The sequence below is a fragment of the Haemaphysalis longicornis genome, unplaced genomic scaffold (genome assembly GCF_048455015.1).
Source record: "Haemaphysalis longicornis isolate Haplotype H1 unplaced genomic scaffold, Haemaphysalis longicornis Haplotype H1 scaffold_4, whole genome shotgun sequence".
NCBI classification, from domain to species: Eukaryota; Metazoa; Arthropoda; class Arachnida; order Ixodida; family Ixodidae; genus Haemaphysalis; species Haemaphysalis longicornis.
The window spans coordinates 56,310,989-56,337,630 of NW_027526361.1; the positions used below are offsets into that span (position 1 = coordinate 56,310,989).

Below are 26,642 nucleotides of genomic sequence, written 5' to 3' on the forward strand. Positions count from 1 at the left end.
ATTTCGGCCTGGAGAGTCCTATTTTAGAAGTTTCGTCTGACTGCTCATCTGAACAATCTTTGGGCGTCGTGCACAGACATTTTTGGCCACGGTGAAAGGCTTGTAGCGTGACTGTGGCGCTACGAATTCAGGTAATAAGAGCATCACAACGGAAACAAGGTTAAGTATGGCGAAAAATACGCGTCATTTTTGTTGATGGCACCTAAATTCTTTTTGAGTACTCGCATCTGCGATATGAAGCTCGTTGTAATACCCGCCACGGTTTACAATACAAAAAGAAGCCACCGTCGTCATGGTTGCCTCGTGCAACGCAACATCCGCGTGGCCCGTTGCCGTGTCGTGACACCGGAAACGGACCGAAACGCGTCCACCGCAGCAGCAGCAGCCTCTGTGGTGGTGCCGTGTTTCAAACCGATCTTCCTTTATCAACCCGGCAGTGTTGCTGCTTGTGCGCCGGCGTTTTGCACTGTAGCACCACTAGTACTGCTAGTACCGACCTGTACACGCGTTACATGCCGTGGCGACCGCAAAACCGGTGAAACCGCGCGTGTGTGAGCCACGTATCTGGGCGGCTAGCTGATCATCGGCTGAGCCGCCGGGTATCATTTACATCCGCCGCGGATACCGTTACAATGGTTTCCACTTGACAGCCGGCATATCGCTGTACGGCCAAGAATTGTTCGGTGCCATGGCTTCCATGTTCAAGAACAAGCGATGCACACTCGAGAGAGCAGAGAAATTCGTCAGCCCTGTTTATTTCACGGATGTCAATCTGTACGGGAAGATCTACTCGGAGACGAAAGATCTGACAAGCCTGTCGGTCTGGTCGACACCCGATCGCGTCCCTTTTGCCGAAGCCTCCAGCCGGCCGGACTACGTCAAGGCGTGCGTTGGTGATCAGTTTGGGCCGACTTGGACAACCTGCTGGTTCAAGGTATATGTGTGTCTTTTGAGCTGGGGAGAAGCTTTTTTTTTTTTTTTTTTCCACTTCACATTGTCACGTAAATGTTCTTACTGTCGATAATCTCGCCTCATCCCTGAACGCATGAAACCAAGGATTAAATTGTTTTGACGTACTCTTCTGACAGGTGGTGATCGACATTCCGAACAAGTGGTGTGGCAAGGAAATCCATCTAAGATGGGATTCCGAAAGCGAAGCGCTTTTGTATACGACAGACGGAAAGCCCTTGCAAGGACTGTCTGGTAATATCCAATACGCCTCCATTGAAATTTGGTCCTGTGTAACCTGAAGGTAGTTCGCCTCTCACAGCTTGCATGTTATTTTATGACGATCGAAGCATTCCGTGTGTTACCAATGCTTAAACATGACTTTAATGACATTACTGCCGCTAACAAATGGAGTAGAGTGGTTTATGATAAAACATCTAGGTAATGCTTATTGGAGAACGTGCTTCTAATTTTACAAACTTGATTGTGTCAGTACCAGTTAGGAGGGCAGCTATGCTTACAAGTTGTATTTTTCAGGTGGTGTCAGCCACCAAGAACGACTTTCCTTCACTATCACGCCATCAGCAAGTGTGTCTTGCCTTCATCACGAGTTCTTCATAGAGATGGCATGCAATAGTTTATTCGGAGCTGGATGTCCCACCATGATCAGTGCACCGGACCCCAAAAAGATGTTCACCCTCAAGAGGGCAGACATTGCTGTGTATGACAGAGAGGTAATTTGACGAATTTCTCGCACTTGGTTTTCTGTCACAGATAGATTGTGCAGAGGACCTGCAGCTAGCAACTGCTAAAATTTGTAGCGGGATCAGGTTTCTCACTTACTGGGCTGCCTTGGAGTATTCTAGCAAAACTTGGTGAGAGCACTGTGTTAGAATAACCATCCAAAGACAAATCATTATATCAATGCAGTGCTTGCATCAGGTCTACAACATTCGGCCAGTGTCAAGCAAACCAGAGCTTTCTCGCAAATGTGGAGAGTATTTTATTTTCGAGGACCTTTTCCTTTTTCCACATAGGTTGATGCCTTGGTCACAGACCTTGAACTGTTGACTGAGATGGCGAGAAATTTGCCTCAAGATGGTATTCGTTCCTATGAAGCCATGTACGCTGCCAATGAAATGGTCAATTGCATCGACATCAATGATAGGTTAGTATTCTCTCATCTGTCTATCGGCTGTAGAAAAAATAAGAGCTCTGTGTTTAAAGAGTTTTTTGATAAACAAAGGATGTATGAGAGCATCAAATAATAAAAAAAAATACTCTTTAAACTCCTTTTTTTTTTGATAAACAAAGGATGTATGAGAGCATCTACCCGCCGCGGTGGCTCAGTGGCTAAGGCGTTGCGCTGCTGGGCACGAGGTTGCTGGTTCGATTCTCGGCCGCGGCGGCCGCATTTCTGATGGAGGCGAAAAGCAAAAACGCCCGTGTGTACGAGATTTCGGCGCACGTTAAAGATCCCCAGGTGGTCAAAATTAATCCGGAGCCCTCCACTACGGCGCGCCTCATCGCCTGCGTTGCGTCGGCGCATTAAAACCCAACAATCAATCATTCAATGTATGAGAGCATCTGTGCTATCACTTTCATATAACCTTTGTGGAACTCTTCTATGCGATGTAACAAATACAATATTCATATGTTGTACAATTAAAAAAAAACAAAAAACTCTGGTCTACTTAGAGCCAACTCTCAAGTGGACACGCATTGGATGTTAGAAACAAAGTAACTAGTCTACGTTGCTGAAACATGGTGTGCGCTGCTGCTATTTTAGCACCACCGCAAAGCATTCAATGTTTTTTTTCCCCCCCGTGTCAGGCTACTGGTGCCTACTTTATCTTATGAGAACAAAGCATGTACATGTATTGTTCTTCCCATTCATTAGGGCGATTCTACATTCTTGGGGAGTTTCACAATTAATTTCCATGTTTCTATAAAGTGCTGTGCTGTATCATAAGAATTTCATCATTCTGGTATAAACCCAATTGATGAAAGATGGAAACGTAGTAAACTTTGAATTCAAGCACCTCCGGAAGAAGCTCAAGAACTCATCCATGTTCCTAATTAAAAAGAAAACAAACGGCACCCAAATACAGAAGACGAAAAAAGAAAGCAGACCGATGTAGCTCTTTCATTGTCCCAGCTTAATGTGCAGTGTTATTCATTCTTGTAATGTACCCACTAGTTCAAGTTGCACCCTACTTCAGTCTATTTTCTCTTCACGATCTTTGGTTTGCACTATAGTCGTCTTTTCTTTGTGTGTGTGTGTATGTGTAGCGTGTTCACAATATGGTGTGAAGTGTCTGGGTGGCTTCTCGCCAAGGCAGGGATCGGCCACTTCTTGCATGCGTGCTTTCTTGCAGGGGCTCATTGAAGGTGGCGAAGGAGATAGCCGACCGCTTTTTCGGACAGCGCAATGCAGAGAGCCAACACACCATAGCAGCCATTGGCAACTGCCACATTGACACGGCGTGGCTGTGGCCTTACGCTGAAACTAAACGCAAGTGCGCTCGGAGCTTTGCGTCTGCCCTTCTGCTCATGGAGAAGTATCCTGAGTACAACTTCGCTTGCTCTCAGGTTGGTGCCATTTGACATGTGAAAATTAACGACTTGAGGAGACCTGTTGAATGCAAATGGGTAGTGCAGTGCAGTAAGTAAATGGGGGTCAATGTACCCAGGTGGTCGAGATTGGTAAGCTTGAAGCTTTTCCGATTTACCATGCTTTGAGGTAAAACAATAAAATATAGCGGCCTCCAGAACAAACCACCTCAGAGCATAGATGCTGTTCTTCAGCAGCCAACCACTGACCAAATAAGTCTGCAAATTTGTTTTTCTTTTGGGCTGTAGTGTAGTGAAGTAATACAGTAACAAGCTCTGCTGTTTCTAAAAAAGCTGTTTAGTACTGTGGAAAAGGCTTGCTTAAACAAGGGGAGGCCTGTCTTTCTTGAGGTTAGAGGGCTTTCTCTTTCATGGGGCATGTTTTTCAGCTTGTGTCATGGTTCTTCACTTTTATGTTCCTTTGCACGTTGGGAAGAAACAAACAAACAAAACATATTAGCACAAAATGCTTGCCTGAACGAAGGTTGGCTTTCTGCTTGCCTCAAGCCAGTCTTACTGGCTTTTCCAGCTTATAATTCACAGCTATTTTTCTAAAGTTACGGGCGGCACATCTTGTGTACAGAATAGTCGACAAAAGGGCTGCAGCTTATGCATAAGGTGTGACTTAGCTACAGAATTTTTCTAAAGACTGCTTTTTTATGTGATAGTGCAACCTATACAGTGGTGTGAGTTGTACACTGGAAAACGTGGCAATCTTGAAGTCCTTGTGTTTCAGGCCCAGCAGCTCTTCTGGGTCAAGCACGACTACCCATCATTGTTTGAAAGGATACAGCATTATGCAAAGAAAGGACAATTCATTCCTGTGGGCGGCACCTGGGTTGAAATGGACGGTAATTTGCCCAGGTGCGCAATTGCTTTCTTTCGCTATCTACACCTATTCATTACACTTCTATGCACAGGGCCACTTACTGAGAAATTTGGCAGCTGCCTTTCAATGAATGAATGAAATGTCTTTATTTATTGTAGGATGGCCCTTTGACCTAATAGGGGGGAAGAGGGGTGTAGGAGAGAAGACAGAAAGGAAAGAAAGAAAGAAGTGCATACACACGTGTGTATATGGTGTACATTCACAATCACATGCTGTGATCATTGCCTGCCTCGTGAGCAAACGCCCAGAGGGAGAGCAGTGTGACGCGGCTGTTGTTGTTGGGGGTGGTCCATTGGTGGCCTTTCAATATTAAGGCAGCATAAGAAAAATTCACAGCTCCAACACTGTGGTTTACCGAGGTATTGCTTCAAAGGCAATACTTGGAAATGTAAAAACAATCTGAGACATTTTCTGTACTTGTGCCTTTTGAAGCATGGCCAGGGTTGTATTACCTGATCACATGTGGAAGCTGAGTTTTAAGGAATGGTCTGCCCTGTGTGAGCATGCGTATGCTGTTTGTCTCTCACTTTCCAGTCGGGTTAAGCTGGCACTACAATTTATTGGTTCATTTGTCTGCTTTCTTTGCTATGTTCCCTAAGGGCCCCTTGTTCACCTAGGTGGAGGGTTTAAAGAAACAAGAGCGATATATTCAGTCACAGAGATACACATAGGACCAGGATAATAGAGTATACACAAAATATCTGAGGTCACTATTAGTACTACACTTAACAGGCAAAATACTAACCAGTGATAATTATTTTGAAGTTCTCTAGTAAGGCTACAGGATAACATCAACTGCAGAAAGAACTGGTTTCTCGAAAGTTTGAGAACCGCGCTGTGTTCCACTTCGACATTGCAGACTTTTAATGGCTACTGCTATAATAGTCTGTCTCTTGATATAAAAGATGGTTGCACAGTTGTGAAACATCTGTAAATGCACTACTTTTGAACTATCTTGTGTACTGTTCCAAAAGATACCTGAGCAATATGCATTTGGGGTCTGGTTGTCTTGTACTTTTGGAATCTTAAGAGTGTACAATGGATAGGCAACGATGAGGGGAAGAAATTTTGGTAGAGACCACTTGTCCTGCTTCCTGTTTTCTTTGTATATATTTTTTTTGCTTTGCACAATGTTGGTGGTGGTGGGCCCACAGAGCTTGGAACGCACTGCACTGTCATTTGAGATGGAATGAAAAGCAAGGAGAACAGGAATAAGTTTTTTAAAAAGCTTGAATTGTAACCTGTGAGAAGCTAAGCTTTGTATAGTGTTTGCGTTTAGGTTTATCGGAGTTTGCACTCAAGTTGGGGCACGCACTTATGAAATGAGTACTGTATTTGCACGCGTATAACCTGCCGCACTGCCAATAAGTCTGTGAGTGAATTAAATAGTCAGAGTATTTGTGGCTGCATTGTATAGTTTATGCCATGTAACTCATTATTTGGCTATTTAGCAGAAGTCGAGAGCGGCAGGTGTGGAAGCATCAATGATTGCAATGATGTCACGCTGTTTTGCAAGATGCCTTCATCAAATCTCAATTTTCAAAATGTTCGTTTTTGCCTATTTTGTGGGTGAAGTGGCTTTCTGCTTGTTGCTATGCATGCTTACAGGTGAACTGTGTCAGTAACATGCTAAATTTAGACTTACAGGCTTTCAAGTGTGTCATGGCAGCTGACGTTAGCAAATCCGTGAGAGGCAAATGGCACTTTTGAATGCACTTTTCTAGTTAAAAATGCACTTATATTGGCTGGAAAAACTCAAACATAGCCCGTGCATTCTATACTTTATTCTAATAATAAGGCAAATAGACAGTTTCCTTTTAACGGTTTTGAACAAACGGTAAAAGTGGACCCCGAAGAGCAGTGGTATTTTCCATGTCATGTAGAAGTTGATGTAGAAGTCATTTGTGACACCACAAGAGCAACCAATGCTGGTGGCTCTATATGTTGTTGATGCCTATTATATATCGTCATCATCGGCATCACTAGCCTATCTATGCCCACTGCAGGGCAAAGGCCTCTCCCATTAATCTCCAATTACCCCGGTCCTGTGCTAACTTTACCCCATAGTGTGTTTATTGAGTGTCCAAGGTGTAACCTCTTTCCATGCGATTCCTTGCGTCTATTTCAGCGGAGAAAGCTTTGTGCGGCAGTTTCTTTATGGGCAACTTTTCTTTGAAAAGGAGTTTGGCTCCCGCTGCAAGGAGTTCTGGCTTCCTGACACCTTTGGCTATTCTGCTCAACTTCCTCAAATCATGAGGTGAGGTCCCCGATAAATAGATACTTCCTGCATAAAACTTGTCTTCCAGGTTTTTTGGAAGCCCTTGTGCCGTTCTTACAAAAGCACCGATGCAGAACATCAATGTCGGTGCCGTCTGACGCATTTATGAATAATAGAGCAATAACTCTTGGCTCTGCCATACAACATACAAACTTTCAAACTTCACTACAGAGCAGGCTGCGTTCACTTGGCTTTTCCGCATGACACAGAAGCTGTGCATAAAAGTCTTGTAAACTTTGTGCAAAGCAAGTGGTGGCGAACTCAGGTGTATGCTAGCTGAAGTGAATTGGTACTTGTGTAAAATATATGAGACAAAGCTAAAGCAAGGCAAAGATACTTCAGCAGAGATGTACGAATTTGAAAATACTCAATTCAATTTGCAGTTGATTTTTAAAATTTGTGTTCGAGTTTGCAGTCCCAATTTTATATTTGCACTCCTGCAGTTAATTGTGTTGCAGTGCTACTTAAATCCTTTCGCTGACTTAATTTTGTGAAGGATAGCTGCTGGAGATGACAGGACATTGAAGGACTAAAAATGCTCAGAGAATGGCAACGCATGCAGACATTGCCCTTTTGGCTTTCAGGATCTGTGGAGTGTCTCGGTTCCTGACCCAGAAGCTGAGCTGGAACCTGGTGAACAAGTTTCCCCACCACAGCTTCCTCTGGGAGGGCCTAGATGGCAGCACTGTCTTGGCTCACTTTGCACCTTCCGAAACATACAGCGCTGACATCAGGGTTGCTGAGGTAAGTCTCCGCTCCTTTTACGTGGGTGTCATTGTACAAGCTAGAGCTCACAGAAGGCAAAACGTGTTTGGGAGTGCATGTCAGTTTGCTGGAAATTTCTCTGACCAAAATGTTGTCCTTAACGCTTTCAATAATCATGCAGTGAGGCATCAGCTGTTTACCTTTGTCTTAAACAGCCATTGGACCCAACAAATGCTCAAGCTCTCGAGCACTTCTCACTTACTGGTGCGAATGTTTCCTTCTTGGTGCTTGTGGTTGAGAAGGGATTTAGGCAGCTGAGTTGTTTCCGTTTTGTGGCACAGCCACGCCTGAAATCTTTAGGCATCCATTTTTTGTCATCCAATGTCCGTACAGGTGATGAAGGCGGTGACGAACCTCGAAGACAAGGGAAGGGTGTCGCAAAGCATGCTCCTGTTTGGTCATGGGGACGGGGGAGGTGGTCCCACGGAGGCCATGTTACGGCGCCAGTGCAGGCTGCAAGACGTGAATGGTCTTCCCAGGTTGGTACACCTCTCTCCCACTACCCTCTCTTACTGACAAAGAGACACGCTATACTAGTGTGAGAAAGCATGCATGACTTTTGTGATGTGAAAATTGAATATTAATCAAAGATCCGTTGGTGGATCCTTAGTAATGCATTAGCATCACATTACTAAAGTCCTTGTGTGGCTTTTTATGAATTTGTATACCAATAGACAAGGATGTAGCAGGAGCGGCTACAATTCAGCGCAATAAATTTCAACTTTTTGTTCACTCAAGAAGAGCAGGAATGCATTAAAGGTGCTCTTCTCACTGTTATTAAGTGAAGAAGCAGTCGAGAGTTAGTGCACTGTGGAGTCATCTATCCTATGCCTTCATTTGTTAGCAATGCCATGTTTTACTATACTAGTGTGAGAAAGCATGCATGACTTTTGTGATGTGAAAATGGAATATTAATCAAAGATCCGTTGGTGGATCCTTAGTAATACATTAGCATCACATTACTAAAGTCCTTGTGTGGCTCTTTATGAATTTGTATACCAATAGACAAGGATGTAGCAGGAGCGGCTACAATTCAGTGCAATAAATTTCAACTTTTTGTTCACTCAAGAAGAGCAGGAATAAATTAAAGGTGCTCTTCTCACTGTTATTAAGTGAAGAAGCAGTCGAGAGTTAGTGCACTGTGGAGTCGTCTATCCTATGCCTTCATTTGTTAGCAATGCCATGTTTTCAAAGTATTGGCACGAACTCGCTGAGCAATCCGCATTGCTAGATTTAAATCAGTCCAGTTGGTTAGGTCAGAATATGTAGTAGTAAACCGCATTTCCATCTTTCTTTCTGTAAGCCATAGGAATGTCCCCTGCAGTTGGCAGTCTGAGTGAGCGCATAGTTTGGTTTCAATCCTAAGTCGAAGAAGGTATTTTGTGGTCGGAAAAATTATTCCTTTGTGAACGGTGTGCTGCCCTGACCACATACAGTAGTTCCTTCTTCTACTTCTTCTTCTTTTCTTTTTTTGTAAAGTGGACCTTTTGTACTGAAGGTGAGCTGGATAATGCTGTTTTATTGTAGCAAACGCTACCATGATTACCTTTTCATCCTATGAACACAGTCAGTGTGTTCCAACAGGCAAAAATAAAAACAAGTTCTTTGTTCCGTATTCAGCTGTGTCATTTGAAGTTCAGTATTGGTGCACAAGCAATTTGTTATTTTCACACGCCAGCTTTTTTAATGTTTGAGAGAAAAAAAAAAAAAAACTTGTTTCAAGTAGATCTTGATTCAGTTAGTAGTTCTGGTAGGTATACCATGTGAAAACTGAATAAGTTTTTTTTTTTCAATTTATTCTTTGCACTAATTTGTGCTTGTAAACTACGTGGGGGGAGCTGTAGGCATTCACCGCCAGGATGCCTTCAGTTTTGCAACTGCCACTATGTCTCCACAGCAGCTGTGGCTGACTCCATTGCCCAAATGCCTGCAGTTGTGCACTTGCCACTATGTTAATAGCAGTGGCAACCGACACCAGTGCCACTGCATCGCTTTGATGTGCTGTGAAGTAGGTCTGCATCCTAGTGTCATTATTGGTCTTTCAATTTCTTCTTTTAGAACACTCAGTACTGTTCCAGAGCAGTTCTATTTTATTTTCCCATAGAATCCCCATTGTGAAAGCCATCCTCATTGGCTGCCCACGAACTGCTCAGAACTGTCCCGGACAGCATATAAGAGACAGCACACCCTTGCAGGGTCAAGCTGTCCTCTCCAGATGCCTTCTTTTCGACTCTTGAGACGGAAACACGCAACCTGGGCCGCTGGGCAGGCGAGCTGTTCCTGGAGCTGCACAATGGGACATACACGACACATGCCGAGACGAAGCGGCTGAACCGCCTTTGTGAGCACGCACTGCGAGATGCGGAGATGATGTGCTCCGTGGCGTACGCGCTCGCCCCCGAGCAGGCACCGTACCCCGCCCAGGAGTTGGAGTCCTGCTGGAAGGACGTGCTCCTGAACCAGTTCCACGACGTCCTTCCGGGAACCTGCATTGCCGAGGTGCGAAAGGATGCCGAGGAAATCAACACCCGGGTGCTTGACCGGGTGAGGCAGCTGACCGATGGAGCCCTGGAGAAGCTCTTTGGTGAGTTGTGGCCTTGAAACTGATCTAGGGAAGTCGTTTCCCTCCTTGTGGGATGCGCTAAATGGCAGAAGAAAGGGAGTTGCAGGGATAATTAGATAAGTCTCTTGATTGTTTCAAATGTGGCACTTGTGGGTGACCTTGGACTTCAAAAATTGCAATTGCTAGAAATTTTGCAGAGGAAAGAAAATGTGCACATGTTGCAATCATTCGCAATAGCAGTTGTGTCACTCTGAATAACAAGCTGATGCAGTACAACAATGGAAGGTCTTTAAGGCAGCGCTGCCATAGCTGATGCACATAAGCTCAAGGGCCATAGGTGTGAATAAGAACTTCTGTTGCTTTCTCACAGATATTGAGGAAAGGAATTAAGGGTTAGCAAGGAGCGTGGGTGTAGGGAGTGTCCTTTGACTCCGTAGGGTGTTTCTGTGAGGGAAGGTGTGTTGTTTCAATTCATCGGGATTTTCCCATCCCTTAAATAAGGGCACCTTCCCTTTTTCCCTTCTGCTATCTCCTGAATGTTTTGGTCACATGCAAGGCCGATACCAAGTGTAGAGCATAAACAGGAGAGGTGGGAGATGGGTGCAAGTTGTGGAAGCACCTGAAGGGAGTGGGGGCGGCACACCTTTTTGGATCCACCTCTGTCATCATCATCACCAGCCTATCTACGCCCACTGCAGGGAAAAGGCCTCTCTCATTATTCTTCAATTACCTGTCGCATTCACATGTAACTGGGTAATGGTCTCTGTGAGCTAAGTCCCGTGTTACGGTTCCATATCTGAGGTAATGCACATGCCGAGGTCATCCACAGAAGTATGCCTCAGAAGAAGATGCAAGGAAACACAAAAATGCCTCACGGCGGGCAAAGAGGCACGTGCTCGCTGCAGCTAAAACCACCACCAGCTGACACCTCTGCAACCATTAATGACATGAAGATTACCCAACAGACTATATCCTCCTGGTGATGAAGACGTTGTCACCACACAAGACGCCAGTCATGACAGATGTACATTCGGATATAAAAAATTGCATAGCTTGAAATAAAATGTAGTGCTTTCACATTTCCATACATAAGCTGTCTTATGCGTCTCTTTTCGCTTTTGTTACATGGTGTTTCAATTAATTTAACTTTTTTCTGGGGCACTTCATAACGCACACACACACACACACATGTGCACACACAATGTGTGTATTAATATACCCTTTAGATGTCATCATTAGGGTAACAGGATCATAGTCCTCAATGATGTGAAAAGTTGGATGATGTGGCCAGTATAATTGTTATGGCACATGGGTGGATCAGAAGTGGGGAAGCATGCAGCCAAAAAAGACAGATATCATAATCCAATCTCTACAGGCATCCCGCCATATTTATCAGAAGCTGAAACCACGAAGAATGTCATCTCATTTAAACCATAGCTACCATAATTAGTAACCAGACGACAGTGATAAGTAACTAGTAATTCTGTCATACTGCAGAGCCTTGTACTTTAACTACATCTATTGTATTTTTTTTGTGTGTATTACATGACATACCTGCTCTTACTCCCCCTTCTGTCGGACCATTAGAGAGTCAAGTTAAGAAAACGACCATTTTTCCTGCAGGAACGTGTGACGACTACGCCAGAGGGGAACTGGTGTTTGTGAACAGCCTGCCGTGGAGTCGGTCGGAGATCGTCGAGGTGCCCCTGAACCGGGACGAACTGTCCAAGCGCTGCTGGATCGAGGGCGTGGATGACAACGCCATGCAGCAGGGAGAGCAGGGCACCCTAGTGTCCTTCGTGGCCTCTCCTGCGGGTTACAAGGTGCTCCGAGGCATCGCCTCGCACAAGGTGTCCGTCTTGGCCGGTGAGGACAATTGCACCTGCGCGGCGTTGAATTCGTCCCGTGTTTCGAAAAAGCTACTCAAATAAAAATGAGCTCTGTGAAGAAAAGCAACGCCTTTCAAATATGTTCATGCAAGGCACAAAGAGGTACATTGGAGAAGATAAGTTACTGTCAGCTTTTCACAGGCATTATGCTTGTTAGATTCAGTAACTAGCAAGCACATTGCTTGGATGAAGGGTGAATTGATGCCCAATGTCATCAGCGGCTCGCAGTCATTCTTTTCTAGAGAAGGGGCTGGATGCATCTGTGATGCACCTTCTATCACTGTACATGCAGACGAGGGAGCCGAAGCAAGGGTGCTTATGACTCGAGCAGTATACCGCAGCTGGGGGATGAAAACAAGCTATTAGCTCCTGGGGACAAACTGTTGGCAAAAGCAGCTGGAAGCCCTGTACTGAAAGCATTACCAGGTTGCATTTAATGTTACCTCTTGCTCAAGTTGCACTTTATGGCATTGTCGTACACCGGAACTTGGAAATACAACCTAGAGAGCTGTGTCTGTCGGTGTTGCTGATTGTGTTTTGTCATGTACATATGTTCATCTTGGAGATGCTCGTTCATACCTGTGTGTGGCGCTTCTTGCAGATAAATTTGCAAATTTTGCAGATTTTTGGGACCATCGCACTTGAAGCACCAAACAAATTGTGCACAAGTGGCAGCTTGCTTTAAATAAGTAACGACTCGTATGTGCACACATTCAATATCCTCAGTGAGGGTTCAATCTTTTGGTGTTTCGTATGCTTGGATGTACCCTTCAACAGCTCTTCAAGCAGATTGAAGGAACGAAATGTTCTTTACTGTAACACTTGACACTTGGTAACACTTGAGGTTGCATTGCTTGTGCTAGCAGGTTTTTTTTTTCAGTTCATGCATACCTGCTCACTTCTAGCTATGCTAGAAGGCTGTTCTGTAGGGAAATATTTTTTTAAGCGTTGACTCTGAAGTCTGATAAAACGCTTTTTTTTTTTTCAGCGGAAACATCGCCTGGCGTGATACGCTTACGAAACCAGTTTCTTGAAGCCAAGGTGAACAGTTGGTGCGAGGTGTCCTCTTTGAAACTTCTTGGGGGCTCCAAGGAGTTTGTAGCCCCAGAGACACTTGCAAATACATTTGTCATGTTTGATGACATCCCCCTCTACTGGGACGCCTGGGACGTCATGGACTATCATCTCGAGACGCGGAAACGGGCCGCAAAGCAGGTATGTCCTTCTTGTGTGCTGTAATATTTCGGTACTGAGTTAACGTTGTATTCATTGTAATTAATACCCACCTGAGCAAGCCGGATGCGATGGCCTAGGCTGGTGATGTTTGCGGTGACTTTAGGTGCGAAGGCATTTTTACATATTGGAAGGCTATACCACCCGCACTTTATATGCCACCCGAAGGCTATACCACCCGAAGGCTATACCACCCGGAAGGCTATACCACCCACGGCTTCACACTGCATGTCTACTTGATACTTTTTCTTTTCTTTTTTTGTTCTGTTTTCTTGCAAGTAAGGGAAGCTAAGTCAGTTCACGCTCAAGGGTAGTAAGCCTTGGGGAAGGGGGGGGCTACAAGATGTTTAACACTGTGTCTATCATATCATGTGTTTGTACCCTGCATTTGCTAATGTTATTCTAAACCGCCAGAATTTAAAACCCTGTTCTCGTACATTCTTAGTTACGTGCACAGACTTTTGACTAGTATCAACTTGAAACATCTCACAGTACCAGCAAGTGGTCTGAGAATTTCCTGATAATTCCTGATGCTAGCTCATACTATTGTGTGGTGGTGGCTTGGAAAGTGACCTGTCTCAACCTTGTCACATTCTGCAAGTGTTACATGGTGCTGCCTTTATAACTGATAGTGTTTTCTAGGGCTTCAATAATCTGGAGCTTCACATTCAAAGCGGATAGTGATTTTGTTTGTATAGTTTTGAATTGAAGCAAATATTTCCGGTTTCTAATACAAATACTGTAATTAACGATTTCTCAAGCATGCTTCAGTAACTAGCTGATGGGAAAGAAAAGACCCGTTTAAAATTCTTCGGAATTTTTGTAAATTGTACAAATGAAACATAAAGAAGCTTGTACTGATATAACTTAATGATATAACTTATTTTGTATAGGGGTGATATCTACCTCATGTGGCGACTTCAATCACAAACGTTTCAGTATTACCGCAATGAGGTATAACTTAGTATTCTGACAAGCTATGGTTAGCACAATTTTCAAAAGCGAAAGAAAAAAGTACGTGGTGGTACCATACACATTCGTATCAATTCTAGGAAGGAAATTTGGTTTGTAGGAAAACAACACAGGGCATCAAAAATTAGCCTGACTTAGAAAACCTCGCAGGCTTGCCCTGATGACATGGTGGTGTCATCCCCACTTTGGAACCCTCTGCTCATCTCGTTTTTTCCTTGTCATCCTATTTTTAAGCACGTGAACTTTATTTTTAGTACTTTCACTGCACATGCCCCGCACACGCAAGAATCAATCAATCATACAGAATTACACTTGATTAAAGGCTGTGGGGTAAGTCATGGATTGTGCTTCCTACTCGGGGTAATGCCAACACTTGAAACTGCTAGTTACAGTAAAATGAGACTGACAGTAAATGTAGGCTTGGATGTAATTGAAGAGGCTGCTTAGTAAATGGCTACGGAGAGCATTTATCTTTTGTTTTGGTCTCTTGGCAGCTGCTTGAACCGGCCACCATTCTGCAGCAAGGTCCGCTGCAAGCGATGGTCAAGGTGAAGTTCACGGTCGGGGACCGCAGTGTTGTCACGCAGACCGTCATCATTGATGCAGTCCACCCGTACCTGAAATTTGACACACAAGTTGAGTGGGGAGAAACCCACAAGTTCCTCAAGGTGATTTTCTTCATTGTCATGGTTACCCCCTTACTCTTTGTAGGAAAAGAGAATAGTACAATGGCTGCAAATATGTCTGTTGTGGCGAAAATCTTGTAAAGTTTACATTTCACTTTTTTGCTTGCAGTATTCAGGAATAGCCTGTTTGAAGTGTTTTTCTTCTCTGGTTTCTCTTCTTTTTCTTTTCTTCTCTGATTAGTTTGTGATTGGTTTCTGAGAGAAGATTTGCTAGCTAGGCATTGCATATTTTTTTGTGAACGTGTGTTGTTCGGATCATCGATGTAAAATGACTAAATACTGCACATGTGTTCCCTATGCAAGAATAAACATGTTCAGGTAAAATGTATGCACAAGAGTCCTCCAGTATCACCAAGTGTCATATGATGTGCTCGTTTCTTACTTGACTTGCCTCTTATAAAGGTGGAGTTCCCAGCAAACATAGTCTCCCGACGGGCAACGTATGAAATCCAGTTTGGCCATATTGAGCGACCAACCCACTTCAACACCTCCTGGGACTGGGCAAAGTTCGAGGTAGTGTGCTGCATCTAGGTCTTGTGCTTTGTTTGAAATCACTTGCATGGTACATTTTTAAATTAAATTCTGTGACAGCCCCTCATTTTTTAAATGGTAGGTTGCATGTGTCAGTTGTTTCGTGTAGCTTTTAAGTTGAAAACAAGATGAATGTATACACTCTTGCAGGATGTATTGTTATTCTTTGCATTTTTTAGTAACCTCAGAAGGATCGCCCTGTAACCAGGCCGCCGTGGCGGTATCACCAGGTGACCGACAACCGACCACTGACTAGACTGCACACTCGAACTACCAGAAAAGCATGTGCGAGAGGACCACTACTGACGGCTACGACCCAGTACGAGGCGATAGAGGCCTTCGTGGACGCTGGTACCCAGGATGGCGTTTTATCTACGGCGATACAGTGTCCCGTTTATCCTGACGTCTCACAAACTTGCCTCTACCAAACCATCCGCACCCTGCCCTCTCTACTGGCGGAGCTCACAGCCATCCGGGATGGCCTTCAGGCACTAACGTCGGCCCTACAGCGCGCCCCCGTGGGTTCTATCCTACATCTTTATACGGACTCCACCGCGGCGATACGGGATTTACGCCAAGTATCGAACAATTGTACCATTTCAAGGGACATCCACACACTACTAGACACGTACCCCTGCCCTCTCAGGCTGGTGTGGGTTAGGCGGAATACGCTCCCTGCTCACATTGCAGTGGATATGGCTTGTCACCCGACGTATATTCCTCGGCCGCTGCCAATGTTAAGAACCGGTCCGATAGAAAACTTTCTCCAACGGAAGGACGATCTGCGTCGCGCCACACGTGCCCTCATCCCCCCGTGTGGAACGGACCTCCCCAGTAGACTTGCTCGCTGGGAAGAGGTTTTGCTGCGCAGACTTCGCGTTGGAGTGGCGCTTTCACCTGCTGTGACCCGGGCGTGGCCACCACGCTACCATGCCCCGTTCGACGACACCTGCCCCTTCTGCACAGCTCCGGCCGCACAAGCTGACGCGGACCATCTCATATGGGCGTGTCCTTCACTGGCCTCAGCCAGAAAGCGACACCTGAGAGGCACAGGCCTCCATCCTGGAAGACCCCCCGACCTTCAGCGGTGGCTCTGGGGACCCCACCACCGCTCCCTTCTTGACTTCCTTCGAGAGACCGGGGCCCATGTATATTTGTAAATAAGTTATTATGCCAACGGGCATTCTTTCGCAAGAAAAAAAAAAAAAATATGGTTGTAGCTTTCGATCATAGGTGTGTCATGGGAATGAATTGTAGTACTTTCACTTAGCGAAAGGCCGCACAGTGCTGTGGACGTTTTAGCATAATTACCCATGGTGGCTGCCTGTGCCGCCTTTCGAAACCGATGTAAAAGGGGCAGGACCACTCCAACCTGCAGTTTCTTCTTTATACATCATGTTGGGCTTTTACACAAATCTGCATACCACTCACTTTTCATGCCTTGAACGTTTTTAACTTGTAACATTTGGGCCTTGTTGCAAATGACCGTGCAGCTGTCGCAGCATAGCAGCCAAGCCTGGAACTAATTTTTCTAGTGCTGAAGCAGAGATATCAGTGTACCTACCTGCTTTCCCACTGTACTTGTTTAATTTTTTCTAAATATCTTCTTGATTTTGAATAAACATGATTTGACATTTTACATGAAAATTTTATGTTTTCAGGACTGCCGAAGAAACTTTTGTGTTTTTACCATCTAGTCTAAACACTCGTCTGTGCCTGGAAACTACAAGACAAACTTTTTCCAATGTCTTAAAGCTGGCATGGGAGGCGGGCTCTTGACACAGCCCATTCACCTGAAATAGAAATTTTAGGGTGTCACTATCCTAGAAAATTTATTGCAGTCTCAGTAGTATGGGCTTGGCTCAGTACTGGTTGTGGTGGCTCAGTAACTAAAGTGTTGCGCTGCTGAGCATGCGGACGCGGGTTCAATTCGCAGCTGCGATGGCCTCTTGTCTGACCGAGGCTAAAAGCAAAAACGCCTGTGGGTACGAGATTTCGGCGCATGTTAAAGATCCCCAGGCATTGAACATTAATCCAAAGCCCTCCACTATGGCGCACCTCATCGCCTGCGTTGTGTCGGCGTGTTAAACTGTACAATCAATCAAATCAAATCGGGGATTGGTTTAGTGGCTAGAGGTGGCAAAAGGTGATGTAGGGGAAGACAGAAAACTTAGTGAGAAGGAATCAGATGGGAAAATTTCAGGGCGATGCACGGTAGGAGTGGTTAGAAGTTAACGGGAAAGGCCTTTCTTTTGCTTTGCAGTGAGCGTATTTTGTTGGTTTATTCAGTTGCCGCTTGTGTCTTTCCTCCTGTCAGGTGTACGGCCACAAGTGGGTCGACCTCAGTGAACACGGTCACGGCCTGTCTTTGTTGAACACCTCCAAGTATGGTCACGCGGTTCACGGCAACGTCTTGCGCCTCTCGCTGCTTAGAGCAACCAAGAGCCCCGACCCAGATGCTGACATGGGCCACCATCACTTCACCTATGCCCTCATGCCCCACCAGGGCAAGTCACCCTAGCCTTCATTGCACTCGTTTATGCTCTTGGCCATTTCCAGGTGCTCCGATTTTACTGGTCAGGCTGTCATCATTTAGGAGTTAATAATCACTAATTTTTATTCAACCAAATGTGTAATGCCAGCAATGTGTGAACTCTTAGAGATAAAGAAATAAGTGAGAAGCTGAATGAAAGCAACAGCAAGCCATGTAAGCTTGCATTAGGCACAATAATGAAATATAGGGGTATGACAACAATGCTTGTTCTGTACTCTGAAAAATTGTTAGCCCAAATTGTGATGTGAAAAAATTTTGGAGCGTTTAATGGGAGGAAATGGTTAAGAAGGCATTACATGCAATTATTGTGCTCGTCTATCTCTCTGACAGGCAGCAGAGTATTACCGTGTCCGCTTGCTGTGCTACTGTGATTACCAAAAATGGAGTTCTTCAGTGCGTCTCAGTTGCAAAACTCTGGTTCAAAACTCTGGTTCAAAATTTGACGCTGTCTGCATTTTGGGGATTGTGCATTGGTGCAGCATCTGCCTGTGAAGAGATGAACATGTAGCAACTAGCTTAAGGTTCTTGCAGTCTTATTTTTTGTACATCGTAAGATTTTTTTTAGCAGTGAAAGGCTAGCCATTTGATTTACTTTAAGTTTTAAGCAATTCGTTTAATGAGCTTTATGTTGCAGTGTATCTGCTAGTTCATTTTCTTGTCAACAGATGGCTGGCAATGCCCAAGTCTCAAATACATTCCCAAGAAGTGCAGTCAATTTCTTTCTCATTCGAATGAAACTCACCGTGAAGATGAGAATGCATGCCAAGTCTTATGTCTGATACTAATTTTTGCATGATCACACCTTTAAATCTGTTGTTCATTTTTCTACTGCACACAGTTTGAGTGCTTTTTGAAAGAGAAGTGCAAAAAGTGTTTGTCCATTGGTATTTCAGGGACCTTTCAGGAAGCGGGAGTAATTCGCCAAGCATACGAACTGGGCTCCCCGCTCAAGATGGTGCTCTGCAATGCGGAGTCCAAACTTTCTGGAGTGCTGAGCTCGCAAAAGTCCCTGATGGAGTTGGGCTCTTGGTTTCAGGTCAGTTTTTCACCAGTGGGGCCAATGAAACTAGCTTCCCATCAGCGATTATTTAAGGGACCGATCATGGTGTGCCTAGTGGTAGAGGCTTTCCAATCTTGCGTTTGACATATGTGGTTCAAAACCATTTAAAGGAGCCATGAAGACAAAACACAAGTTTGTGTTATTCGAAAGATTTCGTGTTTTATAGTGCCCCCAGCGCTTGTCCGAATGCAAACGATGCTTTATTCACTGAGAAATTAATTAATGAAAGTTAAAATTTTGATTTTCCCACTAAATCGTGCGTTTTGTGGTCTGCATTGTCATCACAGGGCCTTGTTTACCGTTAGAGAACCTAGATGGCGCCACCACACCGAGGCAAGTCATTTTCTGCCTTAGGTTTGTTTGTGAATGTATTTGTACCTTGCTTGTTTTGTTCATGGAGACAATCGTTTCGTGAAACATGGTGCTCGCTCGACAAATACGGTCGCGTAAGACATCGTAGCTTGCTTCAATCAGCCAGTGTCGTCTGAAACAAACCCAAAGCCCCGCAGTCCTGTGCAGCTAAACCAAGCATAGTGCACGCAGTACCAACAGCAGTACGCATCGGTACTTCTATGTTTATGTGTGCTTTCGTAACCTCCACTGTTTGTACCACCATTCTTATGGCTTTAAAAAGATTGTGCCCTAAATTAAGCGCAAATATCTCGTTCGGCAAGCTTATAAGCTCTGCCTAATTTGCGTTTGCTTTTGCCGCCCTCCGCCAATCGCAGAGCAGTCTGGTATGACATCATAGGTTCTGTTGCGGGAAATGAGCTAGTGGGTCGCATAGCCATTTCCTTTTTTCCTAATTATGTAGCTTATTTGAGCAAAGTTTACATTAAAAGTGCTGTCAGTATGATTCTAACAAGGCGATCTTTTGAATGAACCAAACTTGTGTTTTCTCTTCATGGCTCCTTTAATGGTGGCTGAGGTCAGAAGCTAGAAGTGATGTTCATTCTACGTTAAAAACAAAAACATTCTCGAGGTTATAAATAATTTGAAGTGCTTTGCTGAAGTTCACTTCATAGCCGTGGCCGAGGTTTGGTGTCTTGAGATTCAAATTTTTATTCCTTTTGGAATTCAACTAGCTGTTTCTGATAGTCAAGCTTAATGTGCAGACAGCTGGGAGGACAAAAAATGCAGGCCTTTGTGCTATAGTGCTTTATTTCCAATTGTGTATTCTCTAGACTGTAGGATATTAGAACGTTTTATGTGTTTTGAATTGGGCACTTACCAGATTGACCTTGATGTACATACCCTTAGAGGAATACAAGAGAGGATGTGTAACAGCCAGTAAAAAATGTGGCTGGAAGCATTATGATTGCACAAAAGGGTGTAGATTATGCTTGATGAACATTAGGCACCCCTATGGACATCAGAAGCACAGTAGGCGTAAGGGCTTTAGTAGAACCAAGCATAGAAGGCTGAAACTTATGAGGCTTTCTGTATTGTATTGTGGAACTTCCAAGTTTTATTGGAATGTAGGGGCAGGTCTTCATCACATTTAATCTTTTGGCCTTTGCATAACCTTTGTACCAAAAGTCAACTTTTTTCCCTCCGTGCATCGTTTTTTACACACACATATAAAAGCTCCCTTCACTTGTATCGTAAAAGTAAGGAAGATGCATATGTTCATCTACAAGTGCATTTTTTTACAGCAGCACAGTTTTAGTGCAGCACTTCAAACATACCCTCTATCCATATTTATTGAAAATGATTAGTGTCGCTATTGCTGTCATTTCCATATGCCAGGGAGCTAAGCATGTTAACACCCAAAGTATTTTGCAAGGAACATGCCGAATTTGGCCTTTTTTTTGTAGCCAAACTTTTTGTGCCATAACATGTTACTTTATTCGCTTCTTATTGGAATTAACACAAAAAACATTGCAATACAAAGCACTGGTATAGGTAGCTTTTCTTCAATGCATTTAAGCCTTACCTCAATGCAGGCAGGCGTTCCCTTAATGCTGCAATGCGTACATGCAATGCATGTCTCTCTGAATGCATTTTGGGCACCAAACAAAATGGGAGCTGCAGTGGAGCTGGCAGTGGGTTTTCATTGCAACTGTGTTGCCACTCAAGAGTGCTCCCTAGCACATCATCACATTCGCCGTCACTCTCAGCATCACCTGAAGCTGCCTCAGACTCAAATGTCGGACTTGCTCTCGGAGACAAATTTGAGTTCTTGAGCAATTCCCCTGCACGAACTAGTGTGAGGAACAGCTCTTTATTTATAATTGTCATCGGAATTCCTCATGTGTGCCGCCATTTTCAAATTGCGATTGCTAGGCTAAACACAGCAGAGGTGAAAAATGCTGCTTCCTCCGGACTTAATACTGCTCCCTGGTGTTGAAAATAGAAACCGAAACCAATTACTGACTGTATTTTGTCTCTAGCACTGAGAGCAGCACAGCAACAGACTGAACCAGGGTGACGTGTGAATACAGTAATAGCTCGTTAATTCGAACTCAGTTAATTCGATCTTCCGGTTAATTCGAACTCACGGCCTGGTTTGGGCACAGCCCAGTATATTTTAAGTGGGGGAAAACTCCCGATAATTCGAACGCGTCAGTATTCAGAATGGTTAATTCGAACTATGATCCCCTGGTTTTCATCGCTCCTGGCAGAAGAAGTCGGCCCAGAGTGATCACAATGTGTTGTAAATCCAAAGCAAACCAAATCCACTAGGGGTGCAAAACAACGAAACAGGAAAACAACCGCGTGGCGCGCGCTCTACGCTCCTGCAACAACTTATTTTGTATCTACAGAGGGCACCGCGCCACCATCGCCAGTGCTCCGGCACATGCCATTATTATTTACGAAACATTATTTATGAAATCCCCTGCCACAAACGTATAGTAGCGCCTAATTCGCGATAACGGTTCCAGAGGTGGCTTCTTTGTGTTCTGCCCATGCACTGTGGTGAGATTTTCATTCATTCTAGCATCCGCCCGCTAATTTGAACTCCGCTTAATTCGAACAATTTTATGGTCCCCTTCGAGTTAAGGGGATTCGTGAATGCGACTCCTAGCCACAGACGACAAAGAACGGGGTTGCATCAGACCATGGGAGTACAGCTTGGGCCTGGGGTTAAAGGGGTAATGTAGACATGGCGCTGTCCATCACGTGAACTTGTGAAGTTTTGAGGACAAAGAGGGCCACCTCAAGGGAAAGCTCACTGGCCGGGAAAGAGAGCATTACAGGCACAACCCAACTGACGTGTATGTGGAGTCACGTTTCAAGCATCGTCATGGTTTAATTGTTTGTACCGTTCAGTCCCAGTCATGGCTAAACAGCACCCTCTTCATTTTACCGCATTATAGGAACATCGTGTTGCTGGTCCAGTAACTTCTTTACTCACTGATGGCGAAAAGCCTGCACTTCTTTTTTCTGCAGTAATAACACTGTTTAGGCAATCTAGCGAGTTAACTCTTGCAATGCTGCAAATTGTTTGTGGCGTAGGTGTCCTGCCCAGCAGTGGTACTGGAGACGGTCAAGCGAGCGGAGCATCGGCAGGATGCACTGGTCCTTCGCCTGTACGAGGCGTATGGCGGGGAGGCGACCGCAGCAGTGACGACATTCCTACCAGTCGCCAGGGCGGTCACCTGCAATGCTCTGGAAGACGGAGGCAGTGAGCTCCCTCTCAGCAGCGGCACAATCCAGCTAGTCCTGAAGCCCTTCCAGATTGTGTCAGTGCTGGTGTTCTTGAAGCCACATGCCAAGTGAGGTGCCTGCATGGTTAGCACGAGTATGGTACTAATGTAATTGTGCGCTCACATTGCTTCGTGTTTCTTAACCTTTGATGCATGTTTTGTGCAGATGTACTAACTGACTAAACTGACTAACTTTGTCAGTGCTGGGGCTGGATGAAAGGAATGAGTTCTTGTCGAGCTCAGAGTTGGGAGTTGAGCTTTTCCCTTTTAATTGCTGAATAAGACTTTACTATTAAGCTTACTTGGTTGATATTGAGTTCAAAAACGATGTGAAGCTGTCAGCAGTGCACATCGCTCAAATAGATTTTGGCCACATTTACTGACATAGGGCGAAATGCTCTCCAAGAAGACAGATGAAGTGCCAGGGCAAGCCAGACTGCACGCATGTGCCAAATAATAGTCATCATACTTCAGGCCAGACAGTATGTTGCATGCATAGTCTAAGTGTGTGAAGAAAAGTAGGAATGCATACACAAATGCGTGCAAGTGCTCTGGCACAGCTGTTTTGCTGCTGTGATACAAATGGTCTGCTGTGCTTTCTAACACAAAAGCATTATGTCCTCATCAGGCAAAAAACCCAGTGTTTGAAATGGGCATTTGAAATGGTTCCTTGCCACTGGTGCCACCAAAGTTTAATGAGCTGTAAAAATATCTCCAAGCAGTGCATAAAAAAAAAAAACGATTCTCTTATTGCGCTCACCAGGGTTCATGGTCTTGGAAAATGTAAAGATTACAGTTTTGTAACTAACATTGTTTTGTCTATTGTTCCTCTGGAAATGACTAATTATCTCTAGTAATTTTGGGAACTAATTGACTTACTCAAAAAATAATGCCATATTTAAAATCAGCGGGAAAAAACGCAGCAAGACTGACAAGTTTCGCAGAGTTTACTTAACAATTAAAGAAATTAAGAGCAGTGTCCCCCCGTAGAACTTCCTCAAAACACTTGAGTCTATTCACGTGCTTTGAATGTGAAAATAATTAAGGCCTCCCCTGGCGATATTTAACGGCTACATCACACGTGTGTCATGCTGGTTTCATGGTGTTACCATGATACAGATTCACTGCTTCTCGGTATAGAGTTCTGAATTGTCTGTGGCCCAGTAATTAGTGAAAACGAAGAAAGAAAAGCAATGAAGGAGACACACATGCAATGCGGTAGTAAAGAAGTGTTTGATAAGTGTTGCCAGGGAAGACATGCTGCTTTTGCATTTGAAGCATGTAAGCATACTTAATAGCCCAAAGATTTTTCTCGCCTATCGGCGCAAAAAAGGACGTTCCACTTTCCGTGGAATGGCATCAAATGTTTTTGTTTAAAACTCTGATTGTCGGCCCTTCCATTCCACAAAGTGCACAAAGAGACGCTGTTAACAGCAATGCTAGTCTTTTGCTAGTAGGTACATTGTTTAGAATGATGCACTGTAAAATTGTATAATTGGCAGGGTACGAGGTGTGTTTCTTTCTCTTGTGTGTTTCTTTTGCCTTGTCCTTAGTCATGTGTGTAATTTTACGGAGTGAAATTTCTTCTTAACTTCTCCCATGGCTAACAACTAGTCATAAATTTTAGTGCTAAACAAAATATACCGTGAAATGTTACTTTGGTGCAAAATTTGAGTGTGGACAAGTGGATGATCTGCACCCGATTTTAACATTGCCATACTCTATGTAAAAACAGCTAATGCTGTAAGCGGATGGGTCTCCAGAGCGCAGAAGTTTGAGTGCAGGAGTATCTTCAGGTCTAGGCTAAAATGGTAAAGCCACTGCAAAGTCCCTCCATTTTTTTATGTTTCTGCAATAAGAGAACGGGTTCTTAACAATGTTGCCTATGAAGTGCAGGGGTGTCATCAGGCTAGGCCAAAAAGGTGGAGCCACTGAAAGCCCCTCCTTTTTTATGTTTCTGCAACGAGAGAACAAGTGCTTAGCAATGCTGCCTGTGAAGTAATTTTTGAGACTTCACTTATAACTAAAAAGTTTAGAGCCCTTCCACTACTTTGAAGATGAAAGACCAGCAAAGCTGTATTGGCAGATAACTAGCTATATTGGGTTATGTACGGTGACTTACTATTGATCAAATAAAGACACACACTCATAGCTTCCTTAGATTTACCACTCTAAATATATTCTTCTCTAATTTGTTTTGAGGTAGTTTCAAGAGAACAAGAGTTACCGCTGTTTTCTGTAACCATACTCCTTCCTAAGATGGCCATGTCTTGACAGCAGACGGGAATTCTGTAACGCTTACAACTTTACTGTGATAAAACTATGACAAGTAAATGAAACTTGGCATAACGATATAGCCTTTTTAGTGGCCAATTGCAGTATGTATGATTTTTTTTCCAAAATAACTACGTTACATTGTGAGCTACAGAGCATTTTACTCGAGCTCTGGATCGAGCACATGCAGTTCTTTGTTGATGCGACTCAATAGATGCACGCAATTTTGGTCAGAACCCAGAGCACAACAGCTTTGCTCTAAAAAGAGGCCATGTTTAAGACCAAAAGGTCTTGAGAAATGCAGTGGCCGAAAAATTTTTTGGACCTGGAGGGGAATGAAAAATAGTCCGAATAAAAGAGCAGTCTGAAAAATCTGTGAATCATTACTCCTATGGGACAACTGACGGTTCTTCGGGGAAGTCCGAAATATGCAGCAAGCCCGAATTTTCGGAGACCAAAAATACGGTCGGCTACTGCATTAGTGCTCTATTGTGGATTTGCCATTCCTATGACTCTGTGGTCCATGTCAGAAATGTTCATGAGTTTGCTGAAATCTGCTCTAATGCTAATGTGTACTGTCTGCATAATGGTCTTTTTGTTCACTCAAGAAAATAAAGATTACTAGGCATTTGTACTGCTATTTCTTAATTTCATTAACTTACACTCGTGATTTTTCAGTGCTCTTCTAAGGAAGGTGGGCAAAGTGCACTCCGGAGCCTTCTTACTAGTCATGTTGCTCGTATTGCCTGCTGTGCTATATGGGTGTTTTATTTCTCATTATCTTGCTTCATCTACTATAAATTTTATAGGTGTTGCATTTATATTTTTATATTTCTAGTCTTGTCATTCATCTACCAGCGAGTCGCTCTTTTTTATGCTGACACTGCATGTTCCTTGCAACGGCAACGCAAGCTATCAGAAAGAAAAGTTTCGGTTGTAATAATTAACCAACTATTTTTAATTGCTTGTAATCATTTGTACTTAAACCACTGAGCAAGTACATTTGTAGGAGGTGAATCTACTCTCGCAGCACCTGCGAGTGGGGATTGAATAACATCGCAGGTAATGTCGTACTTTCTGATGGAAATGGACGAAGTGGCAGCACCTTGTGGCCAGTTAATGCAAACTATTCAGCTTCTCCCTCAGGTCCTCAGGTGGAGGCGAAAAGCGAGAACGCCTCTGTGTCAAGATTTCGGCGCACGTTAGAGATCCCCAGGTGGTCAAAATTAATCCAGAGCCCTCCACTGTGGCATGCCTCATAGCCCAGGTAAAGCTTTGGTGCATTAAAACCCAAAATTTGAATTTTTTTGTAGAAGAAGAAGAAACTTTCCGCAGGGTACTCACTTTGTTGGTGTTTTTGAGCACATGACCCAGGCACCCACTTCACCAGGAGCACACCATTTGCGTGCGAAAGAAAAACCTTCCCTCGTCTAACCAGCACCTCTAAGCTGCTGATATGTATGTATGTATTTATTGCACAAAAACAAGAAAGGAAGGTCCACCAACAGGCGTAAATTGTCTCGCCTAGGGGCGGACACCGGAACGCCTGCTGGTGTAGGGGAGGTGGGATAGGGAGGAAAGAGTACATAGGAATAGGGGGATAGGGTAGAGGGCTAACATAAATATATAAAACATGGGCGAGAATAACCTATATACAACATTAGGTGAAAGAGAAAAAAACAAAAAAAAAACGAAACACTAGACAAGTAAATAAATATCAAAATACAGGACACGAAG

General features: G+C 44.1%; 1 protein-coding gene across 1 annotated transcript; it reads left to right on the forward strand.

Annotated features, from left to right (window-relative positions):
• The first annotated feature begins 241 nt into the window (after positions 1-241).
• Positions 242-25,539, forward strand: LOC144178737 (alpha-mannosidase 2C1-like). The gene is made up of 17 exons (XM_077706818.1): positions 242-934; positions 1,089-1,203; positions 1,486-1,682; positions 1,986-2,116; positions 3,327-3,540; positions 4,298-4,425; positions 6,579-6,707; positions 7,313-7,472; positions 7,827-7,972; positions 9,689-10,077; positions 11,680-11,922; positions 12,934-13,160; positions 14,645-14,818; positions 15,239-15,349; positions 17,685-17,874; positions 18,815-18,957; positions 22,441-25,539. Exons 1-17 carry the CDS (start codon positions 689-691, stop codon positions 22,702-22,704), a joined length of 3,207 nt encoding a protein of 1,068 aa, XP_077562944.1. The 5' UTR covers positions 242-688; the 3' UTR covers positions 22,705-25,539.
• The last annotated feature ends 1,103 nt before the right edge of the window (positions 25,540-26,642 follow it).

Excerpts from the sequence above, each read along its gene's own strand:
- LOC144178737 (XM_077706818.1), top strand. The coding sequence starts at position 689 with ATGGCTTCCATGTTCAAGAACAAGCGATGCACACTCGAGAGAGCAGAG. Across the intron at positions 1,683-1,985 it reads TTGCTGTGTATGACAGAGAG|GTTGATGCCTTGGTCACAGA; the intron begins GTAATTTGACGA and ends TTTTCCACATAG. Across the intron at positions 13,161-14,644 it reads GGAAACGGGCCGCAAAGCAG|CTGCTTGAACCGGCCACCAT; the intron begins GTATGTCCTTCT and ends GTCTCTTGGCAG.